The sequence below is a fragment of the Rhinatrema bivittatum genome, chromosome 12 (assembly GCF_901001135.1).
Source record: "Rhinatrema bivittatum chromosome 12, aRhiBiv1.1, whole genome shotgun sequence".
Classification (NCBI taxonomy): Eukaryota; Metazoa; Chordata; class Amphibia; order Gymnophiona; family Rhinatrematidae; genus Rhinatrema; species Rhinatrema bivittatum.
The window spans coordinates 21682336-21702084 of record NC_042626.1 but is presented as its reverse complement, the minus strand read 5'-3'; the positions used below and the strand labels follow the sequence as shown (position 1 = coordinate 21702084).

At 44.4% G+C, this 19749-nt stretch overlaps 1 protein-coding gene across 1 annotated transcript; it reads left to right on the top strand.

Moving 5' to 3' along the window:
- The first annotated feature begins 996 nt into the window (after positions 1 to 996).
- Positions 997 to 18924, top strand: UPK2 (uroplakin 2). The gene is made up of 5 exons (XM_029573698.1): positions 997 to 1167; positions 10193 to 10336; positions 13568 to 13700; positions 15711 to 15781; positions 16342 to 18924. The coding sequence occupies exons 1-5, from the start codon at positions 1110 to 1112 to the stop codon at positions 16476 to 16478; spliced, it is 543 nt and encodes a 180-aa protein (XP_029429558.1). The 5' UTR covers positions 997 to 1109; the 3' UTR covers positions 16479 to 18924.
- The last annotated feature ends 825 nt before the right edge of the window (positions 18925 to 19749 follow it).

Sequence of the window (19749 nt, the reverse complement as noted above, 5' to 3'; positions counted from 1 at the left end):
GCGAAATACTGTATCAGAAACATATCTACAGAAAGAGGAAATAGCAGCAAACAAGGACCTCAAGGCCAAAGAAGTCTGCCCATTACTGATGCCAAATCACAGAGCCTACCCTCCCGTTTCTGTGAAGAACAACTCTGCCTATGGCACAAAAACAAGGTCTGTCACATTCCAGACATTTCACTGAAAGCATCAGAAATGAGGAAGATGAGAGACAGGGGCAGAAGCAGAGGAGAGACATGGAGGATTAGGACAGGTGGAAGGGTAAAGAAAAGGACAGGAATGCCAGCACAGACAGCAGGAATACAGATATGGGGAGGGAGGGCTAAAAGTAGACAGAGAGAAGGAATAGATGGGGATGCTAGAGAGTGACATGGGGAGGGACTGAAAGAGTTAGAAGTAGGAATAAACATAAACAGCACTGAACAGGTGCAGCAGGTGAGGCACAGAGGAGGAACTGAAGGGAGCCTCCAAAGGCACTGAAGGAGAGTCACTAAGAGCAAGCAAGGGTAAAACTGAAGAAAGCACAGGGGGGATATCCACCGGGAATGGAGCACGAGGAAAGAAGAAATGCAAAGGTAGAGCCACTGTGAACAGGGAGTTCAGGAGCAGAGCTAAAGAGAGTGCAGGGAGTGCGGTGCAGGAACAGAGCTGAAGCGAGCACAGAGTAAGAGCCACTGGGAGTGTAGCATAGGGGAAGAGCCACTGGAAGTTTAGTGCAGGGGCAGAACTGCTGGAGAGACAGAGCTATAGCTAAAGAGAGTGCAGGGGCTGAGCCACTGGGATTGGAATCCAGTTGTTACTCATCTTTCTCTGCTGTGGGATTTTTTTTTACAAAACTATCTTATCCATGCTATTGTTTTGTTGGAGGGAGAGTGTAATGAGGGGAGGGGTTGTTAGGTTCCTTTAAAAAAAACCTTGAATTTCTAGTAGAGCAGGATTCCATATCAGCCGCTATCTCTCCCATTGGTCGCTCACAGAATAGGTAAAACCTACCTTTGAAAGGTAATCTCGCAGAGCAGCCATTCTGAGCTGGGGCAGTCTACCTGTTATCATCGCCTCAGACCATCAATCCCCATCCAGGGCTGGGATTACTCCATCCAGGGATCATCATGCAGTTTTTGCTATTTCTACCAGTCCTTCTGCTTCCTGCCAGCAGCAATGCTCAGAGTAAGTAACTGCTCAAACTTACCATTGGAACCATCTGGGGCTAGAAAAGGTCTTGTGATCTAGTCATGTTGAAGTCTCTCCTTTAACAGCATTACCTGTATAAAATTGAAGTCTCCTGGGTGAGCTCCATGTGGCTGCTATGTGACTTTCTCATTCGCACTTCACCCCCCCCCGGGCGCTGTACTGGTTGCCATCATTTTTTGGCACAGTGAGTTCACAGAGTAGGATGCGGCCTTTCCAGAGCTGATGGCATCCGATGGTAAGCTGACATCATTAAACAGCAATATCCCATCGCTGGATAACATTTCCTCCAGAAGTTAACTTCTCATTCCATTCTCGCTGCACAGTAACTGACAAAGATTTTTAATGCAGACTCATCGGACAGGAGATGACGGTCAAACAGCAGGCCCACAGAGAAGCTCCAAGTTTTACAGATTGATTTAATGCCTGACAGTCCATGCCATAGTTATATATATAGTTGACCAGAGGTCTGTCTAATCCAGCCTTCTTATTGCATAACAGGATGAAAAATACCTTGTACCCATAGTCAGGCAATGAAAAAAAAGTCTTCCTGACTCCTATATTTATTTGTTTATTTTTATTTACTTATATTTATCTGGGGATTGGCTCAGAGTCACTGTGTTAGCATTTTTCCTAGCAAGTAGGCACCTCATCACAGCCACCAATATCTTTTTCTCAAAAACTTGTCCAATGAACTTTGTAACTGATTTGGTCTTAGAACTATTGGGATCATTTTTTTTTTTTGTTATGAACGCCTTATGTCTGCTGATTTTGTACTGTGCACTATCATGTATATAGTTATAGTTATATTTCATTGCATCTTCCCATTGATGTTTGTTATATGTAAGGGCTCCTCCCAAAAGTTAATTATTCCTAGTTCACTAAGTTATCTGTTATATGTAAGGGCACCGCCCAAAAGTTTTTGTTCATTGTAAACCGATGCGATGTGCGAACGGCTATCGGTATAAAAGAGATGTTAAATAAATAAATAAATCATTTTGTAATAGCCCACACAAGGAAGTCGACAAACATGCACACTTTAAGTTACACCAATTTTCACAGCAAACTTGCATGCGGATGTTCACTTTGAACATTATCCCACTGTAAATGTTGGAAGAAATTTGAAAATGCAGAAGTGTTGCACGTTGTCCAAACTCCTTCCCAATACCTCTGCTCAGTCTGGTACACTGGGTAAATGCACGCGCATACAGAACGCACACACCTAAGTGTGCCCGTACACTGGGCAGGTAAATCACTCTTTTACCCGCGGAAATGCCTTCGAAAATCACCCTCCCTGCTGGCAAGGTGTCCGGCCATTTCACCACTCTTTTGCCCTTATTCAATGAAGATCTTCCAAAAAACATAGAATGAAAAAAAAAAAAGCTCTTTTTGAATAAGGGATTTTGAATACAAATATCCCAGCCTTTGAAAATGGTAAAATCTATTATCCCATAACTTTAAAGGGTGCATCTTTTTTGTTTGTTTCTCCTGTGGTAAAAAGGTTACCTGCAAGTACCCCCTGTTATATATCTGTACCATTTTCAGCAGCATCGTCAAGTGCCGTCTTAGATGCAAGCTCTGCCAACTACGGTGCACCGTGTTCAGCTTTCTTCTTTGCTACGCTCTTGCTTCCGGATCTTTGCCACGATTTAATGTTGTCGCCCAAACTGCTCTCTGCTTTCTCTGTCTAATGTACTCTTTAGTCATGCACGCCAGAACTCAATTAGCTAACTTAACACCAAAACCTCCGAGTACATGACCAGCAAATCTCATTTTCTCTTTCACCAGGTCTTCTACTAATATTCTTCTTCCTCCTCCCATCATCTTCTGCACTTTTTCATTTGAGATCATGTCCTTCCAGCTAATCTTCAGAGTACGTATCTATACCTACACCGACCTGTATAATGTAGTTAGGTCTCCCCTTAAACACCTCCTCCCAATATAAATAGCTCCATTTTCAACAATTTTTCAGCATAGGTTAGCCCCTGTGTCATTTATGAGCTCAGTGGCCCTTTTTTCTATGTTTTTAAAGATGGGTACCCAAAGCTGTAGGCCAAATATGATCTGACAACACTTTATACAGTGGAAAGCCCAGTCCTTGCCCCACTCCCCATATAATGCATGACAACCTATACCCAGCTTTCACTGCTGCTGCCTGGTTTTGCACATGCATTCCTCCTCTGAAGACTACTTGCAGTATTGTTTTTGGCACTGTATTGTTTTTGTTCACAAAGATGTTCAGCTGCAATGTAGGGTATACTGTTATATTACTTGCTGCTTGCTCTATTCAGAAATAAAATGTACAAAATGTCCCCAGGGTTCTTCCTGATACTGCCCCATTCAAAGTATATTGCACCTGCCTATTCTAGTGTCCCAAGTGTATTACCCTATACTTATCCACATTAAACCTCCTCTGTACCCATTTTTCCTAAAATATTTACGATTGGTTGGCCGCACCCACCACAAACGCTGCATGCTCTCTCCTCCACACCATCACCCTCACGTTGGGCTTCCTTAGGAGCACACTCGCACTTACGGATGATGGTTATAAGCCCTACGCAGGTGCTCAGGGATGACACCAGCACTGGCTACGTACTTAAACCTGGCGTTTGCTCCCAGCTGGAACCTCAGCAACAGGCCCCTTGCCTTATCCCTTCATGGACTGCCCCCTAGTCCTTCTATTATCTGAAAGAGTAAATAGCCGATTCACATCTACTCGTTCAAGACCTCTCATGATCTTAAAGACCTCTATCATATCCCCCCTCAGCCGTCTCTTCTCCAAGCTGAACAGCCCTAACCTCTTCAGCCTTTCCTCATAGGGGAGCTGTTCCATCCCCTTTATCATTTTGGTTGCCCTTCTCTGTACCTTCTCCATCGCAACTAGGTGTCCTTTCGCTTATGTACTGCCTGACTTGGTATTGTTAATGCTGCTGTCATGGATGCTGTGGGTGCGGTCTTTGGTAGCAAAATGGTTGATATCTCCTGCAGGATCAGATATACTGGTTTCTCTATGGTTAAGACTGGTACCTCCTACTCTGTGATTGCTGGTCTGAAGTAGTTGCTGACAGAGTTTGAACTGTAGAACAGTGATTTTTGCTTAGGCTACTGTTTCCTTCACCTTACTCCCAAAAAGGTGATCTCCTATACAAGAAGCATCAGCTAATTTTTCATGTACATTCTCTTGAAGACCTGACTGTAAAGCCCATGGGTGCAGCCCGTCGCTTGGGAATGTGCCGTAGAATAGAAGCGCCTGGACTCTGGCTGGTTCTTCAGGCCAACTTTTATTATTTACACAAAATAAACAGAGAAAAGGCTGCTTATGTCAGCAGTAATGAAACAAAAGCAACAGCTGATACACATACACAGTTCCAGCATAGCCCCTGCTTCCTATGGCTCTTTGGGCCTCCATATTCCTGGGCTGGCTACTTATTCTCCTCCTAAGGGAAACTCCCTGGAACCAGGATTCCCTGCTGGTGTATGTTTTAAGGTGGACCAGGACAGATACCTGGAGCTGGTCCCTTAAGGTATTCTGAGCCTGCCTTCTGTACATTATTTCACACTGATGCTTTCAACCAAGCTAATCTTCTGGCTCCTATCAAACCTGGTGATGTTCTTAACGCAGTATTGAAGATATCATAGGAAGAGTGAATGAAACGTTTGGTACCCTCCTTAGCCTCATTTAGATGAGGGGTAAATAGATCCTACAAATCTTAAGGAAGTTATGAGAAGGCATGCCTCAATTTTTGCTCAATATTATATATATATATATATATTGTACTATGTGGAATTGGTGCACCGATATCCTTGGTGTCAGCATGGCTGATTGGAAGGCTTTCTTTGCAGTGGCATCTGTCTGGCACCTTTTCTTGGAGGGATATATCAGTGGGATTTTGAATGCTTGGCCCTCTTTAGCACTGCCTCTGCTATGACCGGATTCATGTGGGACTTGGACCTTCCTATGAACTGTGCAAACTTGTCTCTTATATTTTAGGTCTAGCTTCCTGGCCACTGGCAATGTCATTGCTGGGATTTGTCACATCCTTGACAGAAGTAGAACTCTTTGAACAGGGCCTGCTGTTACCTGTTTGGGAGCTTGGATATATTTTGACTCCAAATACGCCCTCCCTGTTTCTTCTTGGAGGGTGAATGGTATGGAAGCTGCCATCTTTTTTAGAAAAACTGGGTCAACCATATCTTTTAGGATGGGAGGTACTCCTGGCTGGTTCACGTGAGGGATCCATAGACTCACTGCCAGATTGGTAAAAGGAATTAAATAAAGACTGAGAATTTTCTTGGGAATCCAAGAGTATATCTGGAGGATCTCCAAAATCGGTCTATCCCTTCACAAAGTGGAGCTTTTAGATTTTACTAATGGAACCTCTTGCCTTTGTTGGAAAGGAGAAATGGCGGATTGAGAGTCTAGCTAGTTAGCGAATGTTTCCAGGATAGGATTTATTTGAGCTGAAGGATGGAATTTTTGACAAGTATTTATGAACAAGTTCCAACCACATCCTTTGAACAAAAGGGTGATGTTCAGAAGTAGGAGGTGGTACCACCACTGAGGAGGAGTCCGATTCAGGTACCAAAATTAGAAGAGCATCCTTTCATTTTAAGAGAAATGGGCGCTCTGTTTTAGCTTGAATATCCTTGCATTGAGAAAAGCAAGGTATTCCCTTAATATGAATCAGTGGTGCAGTGGAAGCTTTGGCACAGAGAATGATCGGCGTGGAAACATCAAGCACCGAGAATGTTTTAGTAGATGGTGCTGATCCAGCTTCTGCACAGAAGGTGGACAACTCCGCACTGAGGACTTGGCTTGATAACTAATCAAGTCTGCACTATGGCCCTTTGTATCAAGAACAAACTCTTCCTTTTTCAATTTTACAGAGAGATCTGGGTCCACAAGAGGACTCTGTCCTGGCAACCTTAGGCATTGGTCCCTTGGATATTTTTTTTCCTTTTCTTCTCCAGAACAGGTGAACATAAAAAGTGTCTAATGCTCCCCTCTTTTGGAGAGACCATAAGTTACCAGAGTTGTTGTCAGAGTATTATCTGACAGCAACGCTGAATGCCAACAGGAGCAGTACAATTGTACTGCTCTCCCATCAGCCATAATGGTTTTGGGTGATGCCAAGTAGGGTGGGAGGATTCGGGTTGGGATTGCAGATGGGAATTAGTAGGAAACCTGGAAGCTAGATATATTTATTTTAAAATACTTGTGGGCCACTTAATCCGACATCCTTGGCCGCTCACATAAAATACATTTTCAGAATATGTGACTAAGGAATGTTCCTTTTCCATATATGGCCCTACCTTATGGAACCCTTTACCACATTCTATTCGCCTAACCCAGTATAGCAAAGAATTTAAAAAGCATCTAAAAATCCATTTGTCTAGTTAAGCCTTTCCCACTACAGACTGACCCTTCCACTTAAAGTGTCCGCCGCCTTGTTATACCCTTCCAGGAGTGCCTCCAATTATTGCAAAGGCGCCTTTTTTTTGTGTAGCAAAATGTTTGCTATTCGACTATTTTGTTTTATTAGAACCGGGTATGCTTTACTGCATCCTGCTCCGAACGTTTTTTTGAAATAAATAAATTTTGGGGTGGGAGGCTCCTTGGGCCAAGAAGGGGGGACAGGGGAGGAGGAGGAGGGGTTTGGGGACCGTGCCTGGCAGCAGTTTGAGTGATTTCGCAGGGTGGGCTGCAGGACTAGGACACCTTCAAGCCTGGAAGGATTTTGTTTGCTTGTTTTCCCACCACTGAACTGTCTATATTTTGAATACAGTTGGTTAAGATAAAAGTGATCCGGGCACACATACCGCAATAACTTTAAACCTAAACACAGCCAGTTAGGTTTGAAAGTTATCCAGATATAACTTCAGGCGAGCAGATTAAGTGGGAGACTTGTCCTGCTGAATATCCCTGCCAAATTATCTGCCTAACTTTTCTGAATACTGGCCCTCTTCGTTTAAGTGCGTACACAATCAGGCTGATTCAGTAAAAGTCGCGGGCGAGCGCCCAGGTCGCTCTCCTGTGCGCGCGATTCAGTATTTAAATGAGGGTCCGCGGCAAAAAGAGGCGCTAGGGACACTAGCGCGTCCCCAGCGCCTCTTTTTGGACAGGAGCGGCGGCTGTCAGCGGGTTTGACAGCCAACGCTCAATTTTGCCTGCATCGGTTCTCGAGCCCGCTGACAGCCACGGGTTCGGAAACCGGACGCCGGCAAAATTGAGCGTCCGGTTTTCAAGCCGCGGGCCAATTTTAAATTTTTTTTTTTTTGTATTTTTAATTATTTTTTACTTTTGGCGCTATTAGTTTCAGGGGGGCTGGACGTGCATTTTCGATGCACTATCGCCCCTTACTGAATAAGGGGTAAAGCTAGTGTGTCGAAAATGTGCGTCCAAACGCTGCCTGTCTGTGAGGCTTTCTTTGAAGAGCAAATAAGCTTACTCAGAATCCTTCCCACCCTGCTGCCTATTTGTTTATATATATATATATATATATATATATATATATATATATATATATATAAACAAATAGGCATATATATATATCTTTTTTTAGAGGTGGAGGCCTGATTTCTGTAGATTTACTCAGAGTGGCCCCTGTCCTCAATTCTGTAATTAACAAGGCTTGTTTGTTTTGTCTGTGACTCTCACTGGTCTTGTCTGCGAGTCTGGACTAGACTGTACAAAGACAGAGCAGGAACTGTTTCTTATTGTGAATCTGTACAGTGCTGCATCCGTCTGGTAGCACTTTAGAAATGATTAATAGTAGTAGTTGTAGTCTGGAAAAAAAAAACTGCAGAAAAGATGATATTGAGGAGAAAGATTTCAATATGCTCATTCCCCTAGCGGAGCAGACAGCAACCAAAAATATTAAAGCTCATAAAAGCAAGAAAAGCTGAACATGTATGTTCAGTTGGAAGCTCCATAAGAGATCAACACAGTATTCAAACTCAGAAGTCTGCAAATTCGGTGTGGGAAATTTCATGCTTGAGTTGTCCACAGAAAGCATCTCCTCCTGTAATGGGCCAGCTCATGTCTGCCACCCAGTGGTCAGAGTTCAGAACTGAACATGTTCATTGCAAGATTCCAGAAACTAGATGGGTTTTCCTAATTTGTGTCTAGGAACAATCTCTGGTAATCTGACCCCAGGTGTCTGGGGTTTTTCACCGTCCTGTTTCCTGCTAGCATTTGAAACCAGGGTTGAAGCCTTGACGGGTGGTACTACTGCTCACAAGTTTCAAACTTCTCCTAATTCAACCCCTTTTTGCACCTACATTCTGTAAGCTAATGTGATTCTCTGAAACCATTAAGTCACCAAGTCCATCTTTTGCAGCTCAAAAAAGAAACTGTTTTTTTAATAATCTTTCATGAGATTTTTAACTCTAATGCATTTTGGGACTTGTAGTAAATCTGTGTTGTGATGGAGTTAAAAAGCCAGGTTTGCCTCCATGTCTCAATAAGGGGGCAATTTCAGTGGGGGAAAGTGGGTGGTGCTGAGGGCAGGGCTGGGCCAGCAGAAGTTACACTTGGGAATTTCATTTAGAAATCCCCATGCCTGCTTCCTCCTGTTTTTTGTTTTTTTTTATATTTTTACAGGCAGCGGTGAGAACATTTTTAAAGAGAAACTCTGTGTGGCGTTTCCCTTTAAAAATCCACCTACAGCAGGGTTGCAAGCTGCTGGCCACCACTGAAAATTGCCCTGCCTACTGGTAAGCTGAAAGCTATGGCTTTCTAAGTAATGACTATTATACAGTATGCTATGAATGCCTATAGTTCTGGACAAAATGCATCATGTGGTTACAAACAGCTTACAATCACAGCCTGAGCAAAGGGAGATTAATGATTTGTTGAAGATCATATGGTGAGAGCTGAACCAAAGTTCCTTCCGGTTTGTGTTAATCAATGTGTTATATAGAATATATACTTTGCCTACGGAGCTGACTGAAGACCGTGAATTTTTGGCCTTGTGCTTGAGATACAACTATATTTCTGAACAAAATAACCCAAAACAATTAGACCTTCCTTAACGTCACAAGCCTTTCCTCACTAACACTCCATTACATACATCCCCATAAAAGTGAATGTATTTAGGAGCTAGGAACATGCTTTACATGTTCTTCAATAATCAGTGTGTAAAGTATATCTGTAGTGATAAAAAAGAAGTTCATACATCACATGTAACTAGTCTGTGATCAGTAGGGCATACCTGTTTCCTCTATGAATTAAAACCCACAGTTTTGCACACTTGGTAACTGCTTAGTAGCATCCTCTGTGGAAATTTGAATGCACTCGGTTAAGCATGTACTATATGCGGTGGAAACATGGATGACTTGGATTGGCCACTGTTTGAGACAGGATACTGGGATTAATGGACCCTTGGTCTGACCCAGTATGGCATTTCTTATGTTTGAAGAGCATAAGTTTTGTTCTCACTGCCAAGACTGGACTGCTCATGGTCACATGACAGCGTGAGGTTTGCAAGCACCACATTCTGCACTGAGGGCAATGATTACATCGGCCATTATCACATGTTAGTTAACATACAACAATGGCCCATGTTAAATGCATGAGTTTAGGAGGTAAATAGTACACATTAAATTTCTTGCATTAATATGGCCATTATTGCTTAAAAACTCAACTACACCTCCCTAGGGTGTAGTTAATTTTCTTTCAATAATAGCACTCTGTTGATATTTGCGTGTTTTAACATGCATTGATTTCCTATGTGAACACAGATAATGAGCTGATTTACATAAGTATGCAGCCCATTTCCTAGTGTTGCACAGATGTTATGCTGAAGTTCACAATGGCTAAATAACATGGCAAAATTTCACTAACAGAATAGCGTGAATTATTTGCCATTTTCACATACGGTCATTTGCAAGTTTTGGCGCTAATTGGTAGACTGGCCTCCCAGTGCAGAGAACAGAGCTGATACCTGTGCGTGCTGGGAGGCTTCTTGTTCTGCTCTCTCATTTGTATTTATTTTGATTCCAGATTTTATCATCGCCCTGGCACCAAACCTCGTTACCAGCATATTTTCTAAGAGTGCGGTTTTTACCTTGCCACCATGCAACTTCGTCGGGACGCAAGCCACGCTAAAGGCTACAGCTCCTCAGAATAGTGCTGCATCACAGAGCGGTAGGCAGGCTTTTGCCACAGCATTTTGTATTACAGCTTAAATGTGGTCTTGACGAAACATGCTAAAGAAAACAAAACTGTATAATAGTCTGTAAAAGAAAGATTGTGTGTTATGATTCTTACCCATAAATCCCTCCCAAAAAATAGAGAAATTGTTTTCATATTTAAAAAACAAACTTAGTGCTTAATTTAAATCTCTTGCCCCGAACCTGTCCACCTGTTAGGTACCTAAATTTAGGGACCTGGTGAAAACAGATGCATACATTCAGGAACTCAAGGGGAGCAATGTTCATTTGAGCAGTTCTAGGCAGGAGCCTAGACCTTTTGACTATCTACCCCAAGGTGTTCATATGTAGAAAGTACACTTGTCAGGAATAAATTGCACAGCCTAGAGCAGTGCTCTTTGTCACCTGACCTGGACTGTTGTCTGGGAAGCATGCGGCTCTACCAGATCATTTAAAAACATAAAATGTGCATTCTGTATTTTTTTTATTTTTTTATCTAGCCTCTGCCCTAATTTCTTCTGGTCTGCAGGGGCTCTCGTGGGAGATCATGGGCCACAGCAGCACCCATGCACCCCTGTTTTTGCTTGCACAGGGGGAAAGAGTCAAGTCTTTCAAGGTCCTTTTTTCCTGGACCTCCTCTGCAGACAGTGCACTCCACACAGTAAGACAGCAACTTTCAAAGTGCGTGGGCCTGCGCCCAGGGACATGGTCATTTTATAACACACCCGCGCATATGCATTCCTGTCATAAATAGCCTGGCCGCGTGCACCAAATTTTAAGTGGGCACGCAAATTCTACCAAGCAAGTTGGATTTTAAAAGGGGTGCGCGCCGATGCCATTCAGTTTTACCGGTTCACCCCAGTTCGCCCAGTTAAGAGAAAGGCCTTCCAAACCCATCTCGTTTAATAGCCTTCACCCCCCTCCCCCGACCCTTAAAACCCCGTAGATCTATTTTTCTTTATTTTATAACTTACACCGCCTTCATAGCAGAAGTAAACTTACATGGCAGGAGATGTGGGCACGCGCCCAGGTGTGTAAGGATTTATGCGCACATCTTTTGGCCCCGCCCAGACCATGCCTCCTCTTGGAAAACTTTTGAGATGTGCGCATACCTGGCGGCTTTTAAAATCCGCTCGGCGCATGTGCACACATCCCCTAATCGATGTGCGCACTGGGCTTTTAAAATTCACCTTTAATTGTTAAAAAATAAAATCTTTACTGTAAACCTGATTGCAAGAAAACAAAAAAATGAAAGTTGCTATACTGTACTTTAGTGCACATTCAATAGAGAAAAAATAAAATCCATTAGCGCCACAGTCTCAGTCAAAAAACCCCAAAACAGTTCTTAATTCACAGTCAATAGATACTCTCAGACTAGGGTACTCCACTGGTGCCTGCACCTCTAGATGCAGCTCCCCTGAATCCAGAAGACTGGATCTGGATGCTCTCCTTCTCACACAGACAAAGGAGCCTCTGGCTGACTCCTTCCTTCCGACAGCACCTGTTAGGCAATCTTACCTCCGACTCCGACAAAGGACAATCCTTTCTCCAACCTCTGAAGAAATCCCTCTCAGGCAGCATAAGGAGTACTGAGCTTAATTCTCTTCTTAGGAATTATCTAGTCCTGATCTTGGGCCTCAGCTGCCTTCTCAGGACAGGAGACAGGACAGACAGTCCTCTAGCCTTGGACAGATCACCCTCCAGCACCTCTCCCATGAGAGAGAGAGAGAGTGTCCACCGACCTCTTCCCCTAGGGAGTTTTGTAAAAGCACGGACACCTCCCACTGGGGAGTGTCGAACCTCTTCTACCACTCCTGCCCTACTCTGACATCATTCCCAGGTCTGTTGAGACTCTGAGGCCTGCTAGTAAGGAACAGTTTTAGGACCTTCTTACATTTACTCACCGCCTTTTCATCCCCTTCGCGGGCTCAAGCACATCACAGTGAAATGCTTTGGTGCTCACACAGGCCTGAGCTGTCGAATAGGAGGGAAAATGGTTTTGAAAGTTTGAATAAGGCGCAGAGAGCATGCAGCCATCACCTTTCAAAGCAAACTGTGCGCTGGGCGTGCACTGCTCAATACTTCAGCAGGGCACACAGCAGTTGTTCACCCCGACTCCGTGAAATATTTTACCGCTAAGCCATGATTACTTTTTGATTCTAGAAAGTTCCCTTGGAACTTCCCTTGACTCGTGGGAGCTGTCATGTTAGCAAGAGAGCCACCAATTATTTCCCACAGCTTGAATCCAACTGTCCCGTACATAAAAGTTCCATATAAGAAGCCTTCCTCCTTTTCCTCCACAATTCTAAAATAATTAAATGTTATTTTCTTTGCAGTTTAGGGCTTCCTGCTAGGTGTGCAGCTGCGCTGGGCACAAGTTGCTTTCTGACTGGCCCAGCTGGGTGTCAGAGCCAAAAAAGGGAGGGATCTAAGAGACACACTTCAATTTACATGGAAAACAGCTTGTCACTAACGCAGTGGTTCCCAACCCTGTCCTGGGGACCCCCCCAGTCAGTCGGGATTTCAGAATATCCAGAATGAATATGCATGAGAGAAAATGTGCATGCACTGCCTCCACAAATGCAAATTTCTTCTCATGCATGTTCATTGTGGATATCCTGAAAACCTGACCGGCTGGGGGGTCCCCGGGACAGGGTTGGGAACCACTGAACTATTGCACTGTTTTCCTTTTTTTTGGAAATCTTTAACACCGAAATCAGGGCTACTCAACTCACCCGTGGGGTAGGAGAGGAAAGCGGAGCATTTCCACGAGGTCAGCTTCAGTTCCAAGTCAACCTATTTGCAATGTCTCTTTCAAGTACAAACAGCAGCAGCCAAGATGTTACATTTAGCCAGCAAAGGCTTCACAGTGACTGCAGTATTTAGCCAAAAACAGTTAATTTCCATATTAAGCAAATGGGAAACTAGCAGGGATGCCTTTTATTGGCTCATTATTGAATGGTTCCAAATTTTGGAAAAACATTTTAAAACTTGTACGCGACCAGTGGGCTACTCTGCAATTTACATTCTGAAAACAGTTCCGTATCACTGTGGTAGAAGGGAGGAATACAGGTGGTGAAGCTCCACGGGAACTGCAGGTCAGTCCTGCAGGCACTGAGGGCAATCCCTGCTTGGGTGCAGACAAGTGTGGTAAGGAGCACAGAACACACTGTGAAGAATTAAGAGAGATTACATGTAAGAGACCATTCCTCTTTCTCTGTTACAGGAACATTTTCTGTCCCTCCGTGCAGAAGCAGACGTGATGTGGTCACTGTGGCCGATAGCAGCAGCAACAGCTTCACAATCATCAAGAATATTGGCTACCAGATTACCGGCTTGTCACCCAACACAAATTACAGGTAACCCCACAACACGAATACGCTTCATATACAGGTAACCCCAACACAAACAGGCGCATTCTAAAGGTAACCGAAATGTACTCTACAGGCAATACCCAAAACAAACATATACAATCTACAAGTAATTCCCAATACAAATACACCCATACTACAGGTAATGTGCAACACAAATATACTCAACAGGTAACCCCCAACACAAACATAGTCAGTAGGTAAACCATAACACAAAAATATTTAACAGACAATGCAAACAACCTCTACAGGTAATCCACAACACAAACACACACATTCTAAAGGCAGCCAACAATACAAAACTCCCAACACAAACACATTCTAAGAATTACCCATGATGCAAATACACACATCCAATTGGTAGCTCCCAAATGTGATCCAAGGAGATCCATATGCAGTAGAGATGTGAATCGGGTGCCGGAATTGGTTCCGGTTTTGGTATCATGGACCTGCGGGAAATTCTGTTTCCCGTGGTCCACACAGTTTTTTTTTCCGGCTGTCCCAAGCCGAAAAAAAACCCCCACCCCGACCCTTTATATCTAATTATTTACAATCCCCCACACTCATGACCCCCCAAAAACTTTCCTAAAGTACCTGGTGGTCCAGCAGGGGTCCCGGGAGCGATCTCCTGCTCTCGGGCCGTCAGCTGCCAGTAAACAAAATGGTGCCAGTGGCCCTTTGCCCATACCATGTGACAGGAGCTATTGGTGCCATTGGCCGGCCCCTGTCACATGGTAGGAGCAATGGACGGCCGACGCCATCTTAAAAAATGGCATGGGCCATCCATTGCTCCTACCATGTGATAGGGGCCGGTCAATGACACTGATAGCCCCTGTCACATGGTAAGGGCAAAGGGCCATCGGCGCCATTTTGATTAGTGGCAACCGGCGGCCCGAGAGCAGGAGATCACTCCCGGGACCCCCGCTGGACCACCAGGTACTTTAGGAAAGTTTTTGGGGGGGGGTCAGGAGGGTGGGGGATTGTAAATAATTAGATCTAAAGGGTCGGGTGGGTTTGGGTGTTTTTTTCTGTGTACCCTTTCTTCCCCCCCCCCCCCCCCAAAATGATGAGAAAACCACACAAAAATTTCGTGGGGTTTTCCTGTCATTTTCGGGGACCCCCGATATATGACGGATTAGAAAATATCGTACGATATTTTTATCCATCAAAAAATTATGCACGTCCCTAATATGCAGCTTCTGGCCGGCTAGGAAGCTTAGCTAGATAAAAGTATCTGGCTAACATAACTGGGATATTCAGCAGCACAGGCATGCCACTAAATATACCCTGCTATCATAAACATAGCTGGTTAAGTTTATCCAGATGACTTTAGGACTGCTCTTCATCTGTCTTACAGTTATCCAGCTATGCTAGCCTGGTTAACATTGAAAATCAGCATTTATCCAGCTAACTTACCAGGAGAACTAACTCCACCCTGGAACACCCCTGCCTCACGCCACCCTGCTCTCAAACTGGCTGAATATCTTTTTGCCATATAACATGTTATCCAGCTAGCTTGGAGCTGGTCAGCATGGCAGGATTTTCAAATCCCATCACTGTCCGACTAAGCCCAAACTTAGCTGGACAAACTGCACTGAATATATAAGCCTCAAAGAGTTTAGAAACAGCTGAGTTGGTGGAGCTGATTCTCTTTATCACTTCCAGCAGAGAGACATGAACTTGGCATCCAAGGAACAATATTTCCCTTTAGTTCCAGATTATGTGTGGTGATACATAGCAGAGTTGCTTACCTGTAACAGGTGTTCTCCTAGGACAGCAGGATGTTAGTCCTCATACATGGGTGACATCATCGGATGGACCCCGGCCCGGAAAACTTATGTCAAAGTTTCTAGAACTCTGACTAGGGATACCGACCAAGTTGTACCACTTAACTATCCATCTTGCTTATCAGTGATGTGTTTCCATCTAGGTGGCATTAAAGATATCTGTTTTCTTGGCAGAGACCTATAAACGTTTAGCCTTTTTTTCCCTTTACAGTTTTATGTACACAGTCAATACAATATCCGGCACAGCATCAAGCAACACCTTAAGTAGCGCAACTCTGAATCGTAAGTAACGTTTTTCTTGCCACAAAAATGCTTCTTTAATAGCTTCTAATTATTTTGCCCTTTCCTTCCCAGCTGCTAAAAGAAGTATTCACTCATAATGGATTCTGCCCAGGGACAGAAATAAATCATGTTTTACATGATCAGCAGATGCCATAGCAAAAGATTACTTGGTTTAAGCTTTCAATTCCTATGTACGCACAATATCATATTATGTTTGGAATTCTAACAAAATTCAATATGCCCTAAGTTTTGGATTCTATTCTGAAACCTGGTACCTCCAAAATAAAAAACAAAAAAATACAAGTCCCTCTTTGAAACCTTTTCCTGAATAACTCATAACTATTGCTGTCCTGAGCTGGAAAGAGCTGTGAATGCTATGTTTCACAATGGTCTCTGAACACATTGACTCGCTTCATACAAACTCACAGCCTCCCTTGCAGACAGAAGCAGGTCATGGACCTACTGCTGCCTGCAGGCTGAGGAGGGGGAATGGCAGGGAAGGCGGGAAAGTGCAAAGGTTGCTTTAGCTTATCTTTAATCTCCTGTGTTCTCTTCCTCAGCGACACCATATCAAAAGATTAGCGACTCAATGGCACGCAGTGGAGGAATGGTGGTCATCACTGTCCTGCTGTCCATCGCCATGGCCATCCTCATTGTAGGGCTGATCCTCACATTTGTGATGGGCGGGCGCAAGTGACCATAAGAAACAGATGCCTTGGCCCTGATAGAACTGAAAATTCACCATTGCATGCAGCCTGCAAAATCTCTTTCGCATCATTAAGCAGTTTCATTCCCATCTTATTTCATCTCCATCCTCTTTCACCTTGCTAATGTGCTACTACAGTTAGGAATCAGTAACAAAGTGGAAGACATTTCACAATAAACGTGTATTTGCATTGGCTTGAAAACTGGCACTGACACAGTGGTGTCACTGTGCTTATATAACAGGTGAACAGCTCCTGGCAATATGCATTGCTCTTCCAATATTCCACTGGCCCATTCTGCCAGCCATACCCACCCATGTCCTGAGCTGCAAAGGAGGCCAAGTTAATTCTTTCCAGTATCTTGTTATCCCAGAAGGCAAACCCTGCAACAGACTACAAGATCTATGCCTTCAGGGACGGGAGCATGACCTAAGAGAAATAACTAATGCTGAGTCACTTGCGGCATGTGCAGCAGTGGCATGACTCTGGTTCATCTGGACAGCCACGGTCATCAGCTTTCATGGCTGTGCTAACATCTGTCTGCTGTGGTCTTGCCATCATTGCTGACAGACTTACATTCACATCCTGGCTGCTCTTCCTGGTTCCAGGCCACATCCTGCGCGGGTGAAGTGGTAAACATAGAAGGAAAGCAACACTCAGGCTGGCTGCTAAGGAAGCGGTGTGTTTGCTCTTTAATGTCTAAGAGCGCCTTCTGACCTGAATGGTTGATGATGTTTATGCGAGTTACAAAACCAGAAGTTCCCTGAAGACTTGCAGGTGAATAAGAAGATAAAGCTCCAGCCTTCTTCCCACAGACACTGACCAGGGAAAACCTTCCAGCACATCTGGCCCTCAGTCAGAGCTTCAAAAGTACAAAACTGAACAACAAGAGAGCTATTGTTTTGTTTGGGAGGGGCCCTGCAGGTTTCTTTCTGCTCCTTTGGTTTTCCAGCTCTGGGCCGGGATCTGGCGCCAGGGGCCTCTTCATTCGCAAATACCTGGGGACATTTTTCTCTCTATTTTATACTCCTGTTAAACTCACCTATCCCAGTCAGCACAGCAACAGTCCTCAGCTGGGGGCCGTGCACCAAGACTCCTCCTGGAACCCTGAAATCATGGGCTCCACACATCTGTCCGCCACATCTCCACTGTGCAATGACGGAGATGCCCTCCCGCCCCGAGGGCTGCAAACATTATCTCCATAGCATTCCCAGCTCTGGTAGGCCCAGGCAGCAGAAAACCTGACTCAAGAATTGAATTCAAGTCCTCCAGATGGCAGCGAACAGCACCGTCACTGAGCCATCATGTTCGCCCCGGGTATAAATTATTTTACCCCAAATTAACAAAGCACGATATGGCAGGATCTCTGTTATTTTAAACATACACAGGGAAAGACTTTAACTTTGAAAATCGCTGGATACAAAATGTCTACAAACTTTGTTATGGATAATAATTCATGTAGATTTGAAAATGCAGCCTGTCCACACTATTGACTTCCCCTGCCCTAAGCATGCTCCCGGGAATACCTGCTCGTAACGTGGAGCCCTATCGGCTTAAGGCTGGGAAATTTTCAGTACTTTCCAGGGTAAATGGCTTTTGAAAATGGCTCTTCCCATTCCTAGCAGTAAGAGAGGGTGAAACATCGCACTAAGCTGCATCTAAGTCACTTTACTTAGTGATGGGCTGTGTTGTTTTTAGTCACAGCTGGTATAAATAAAGGTCAATGAACAAGTTGCAGGAGACCTCTTTTTACCTAACTGATAAATAAACTAATTTTAAATGAATAATAAGATAGTCCTATAAAAAGGTATCAGCTGCAGGTCTCATGTTGGCTCTTATTTCTAGGCTACCAGAGCAAGCATATTTTTTAATTATGGGTAAAAAAAAAAAATGGGTTCAATCTAGGATCCTCAGCATTCAAGAAGCTGCCATCATTTGATGAAGGTTGCCATGTGACTTCCTGCAACGTATCCCACTTCCACACTGCAGAAGAATTTCTAGCGCAAGAAGAACATCCCTTCCATGCTGCCTGTCTGCTTGCTCTTCTCGCCTCCTCCCGCCCCCACCAGGAGGTTTCATCCTGGCTCTCTTGGCCCTCCCGTGCTTCCCACAGTAATACTTTTTGCGACTGCCTCCAGGTTTCGGCAGTCTCTCTCCTCAGTGACCCTCCCAACACTGCTTCCTCTCTCTTGTCCCAGCTTTTAAAGATGGCTTAAAGATAAGACTTCTGAAAAATAAGCATACACTGTAATGTAATTATAATGTTTTATTTCTATACATTGTACCCTTTCTGTATTTTATAGCTAAGATACTACCTGTGGTTACAACAACTATCAGTTAATATGTGCATGAGGGCAAGTAACTTTGCACTTGTTGGATCACTAGGGGATGTACTTGTGTTGTTGCTTGTAGCATAATGTTAAAAATAAACAGTAAACAAAAAAACTTCCTGATTTTGCTTATTTTATCTTCCCTGGAGGGTGGATCGGGTGTACTCTTGCTATTCTTTCAACCTGGAGAAACTGGATTCAAAGATGTCATCATGCTAACAATAACACTAAGCACCATGGATTAAGGCAATAACATGCTCATCAGGAGAGGTTGTAAAATATATGTAATGGGCATCCATAGAAGTGAAATCAATCAGAGCAGCTTCATAAACACTCAACATTGTACTTGACGCATATAGGGGCAGATTTTAAAAGCCTACGCGCCTAAATCCAGGTGGATTAACGCGCGTGTATGTGTGTGGGGGGTTACGCACGCCGGGCCTATTTTCAAAAGGCCCAGCAGCGCACATAAAGCCCCAGGAGGCTTGAAAAAATGAGCGGTCCGGGGGCATGGTGGTCCGGGGACGTGGCGGGGCATGGCCAAAGGCCTCTCTTCGGCCGCTGGGCCTGGGGATCGCTCGCCGGCACTTGGCCGGCGCGCGCAAGTTACTCCTGCCTCTAGCAGGTGTAACTTCTGGGATAAAGGTACAGGGTTTTGGTTTTTTTTTGGCTGGGGGGGGGACAGGTAGGGGAAGGGAGGGGAAGGTGGGGGGGGGGAGATGGGACCGAAGGAAAGTTCCCTCCGAGGCCGCTCCGATTTCAGAGCGGCCTCGAAGGGAACAGGGAAAGACCCTGGATTTTATAACATGCGTGCGGCTGCTCGCACATGTTATAAAATCGGGCGTAGATTTGTGCACGCTGGGTAGTGATTAGGGCTGGGAAGGGATCTGGGGATGGGGAGAGAGAGGAAACCTCAGATGAGAGAAAGAAGCTT

Excerpts from the sequence above, each read along its gene's own strand:
- UPK2 (XM_029573698.1), top strand. The coding sequence starts at position 1,110 with ATGCAGTTTTTGCTATTTCTACCAGTCCTTCTGCTTCCTGCCAGCAGC. Across the intron at positions 13,701-15,710 it reads TCACCCAACACAAATTACAG|TTTTATGTACACAGTCAATA; the intron begins GTAACCCCACAA and ends TTCCCTTTACAG. Across the intron at positions 15,782-16,341 it reads AAGTAGCGCAACTCTGAATC|CGACACCATATCAAAAGATT; the intron begins GTAAGTAACGTT and ends TCTCTTCCTCAG.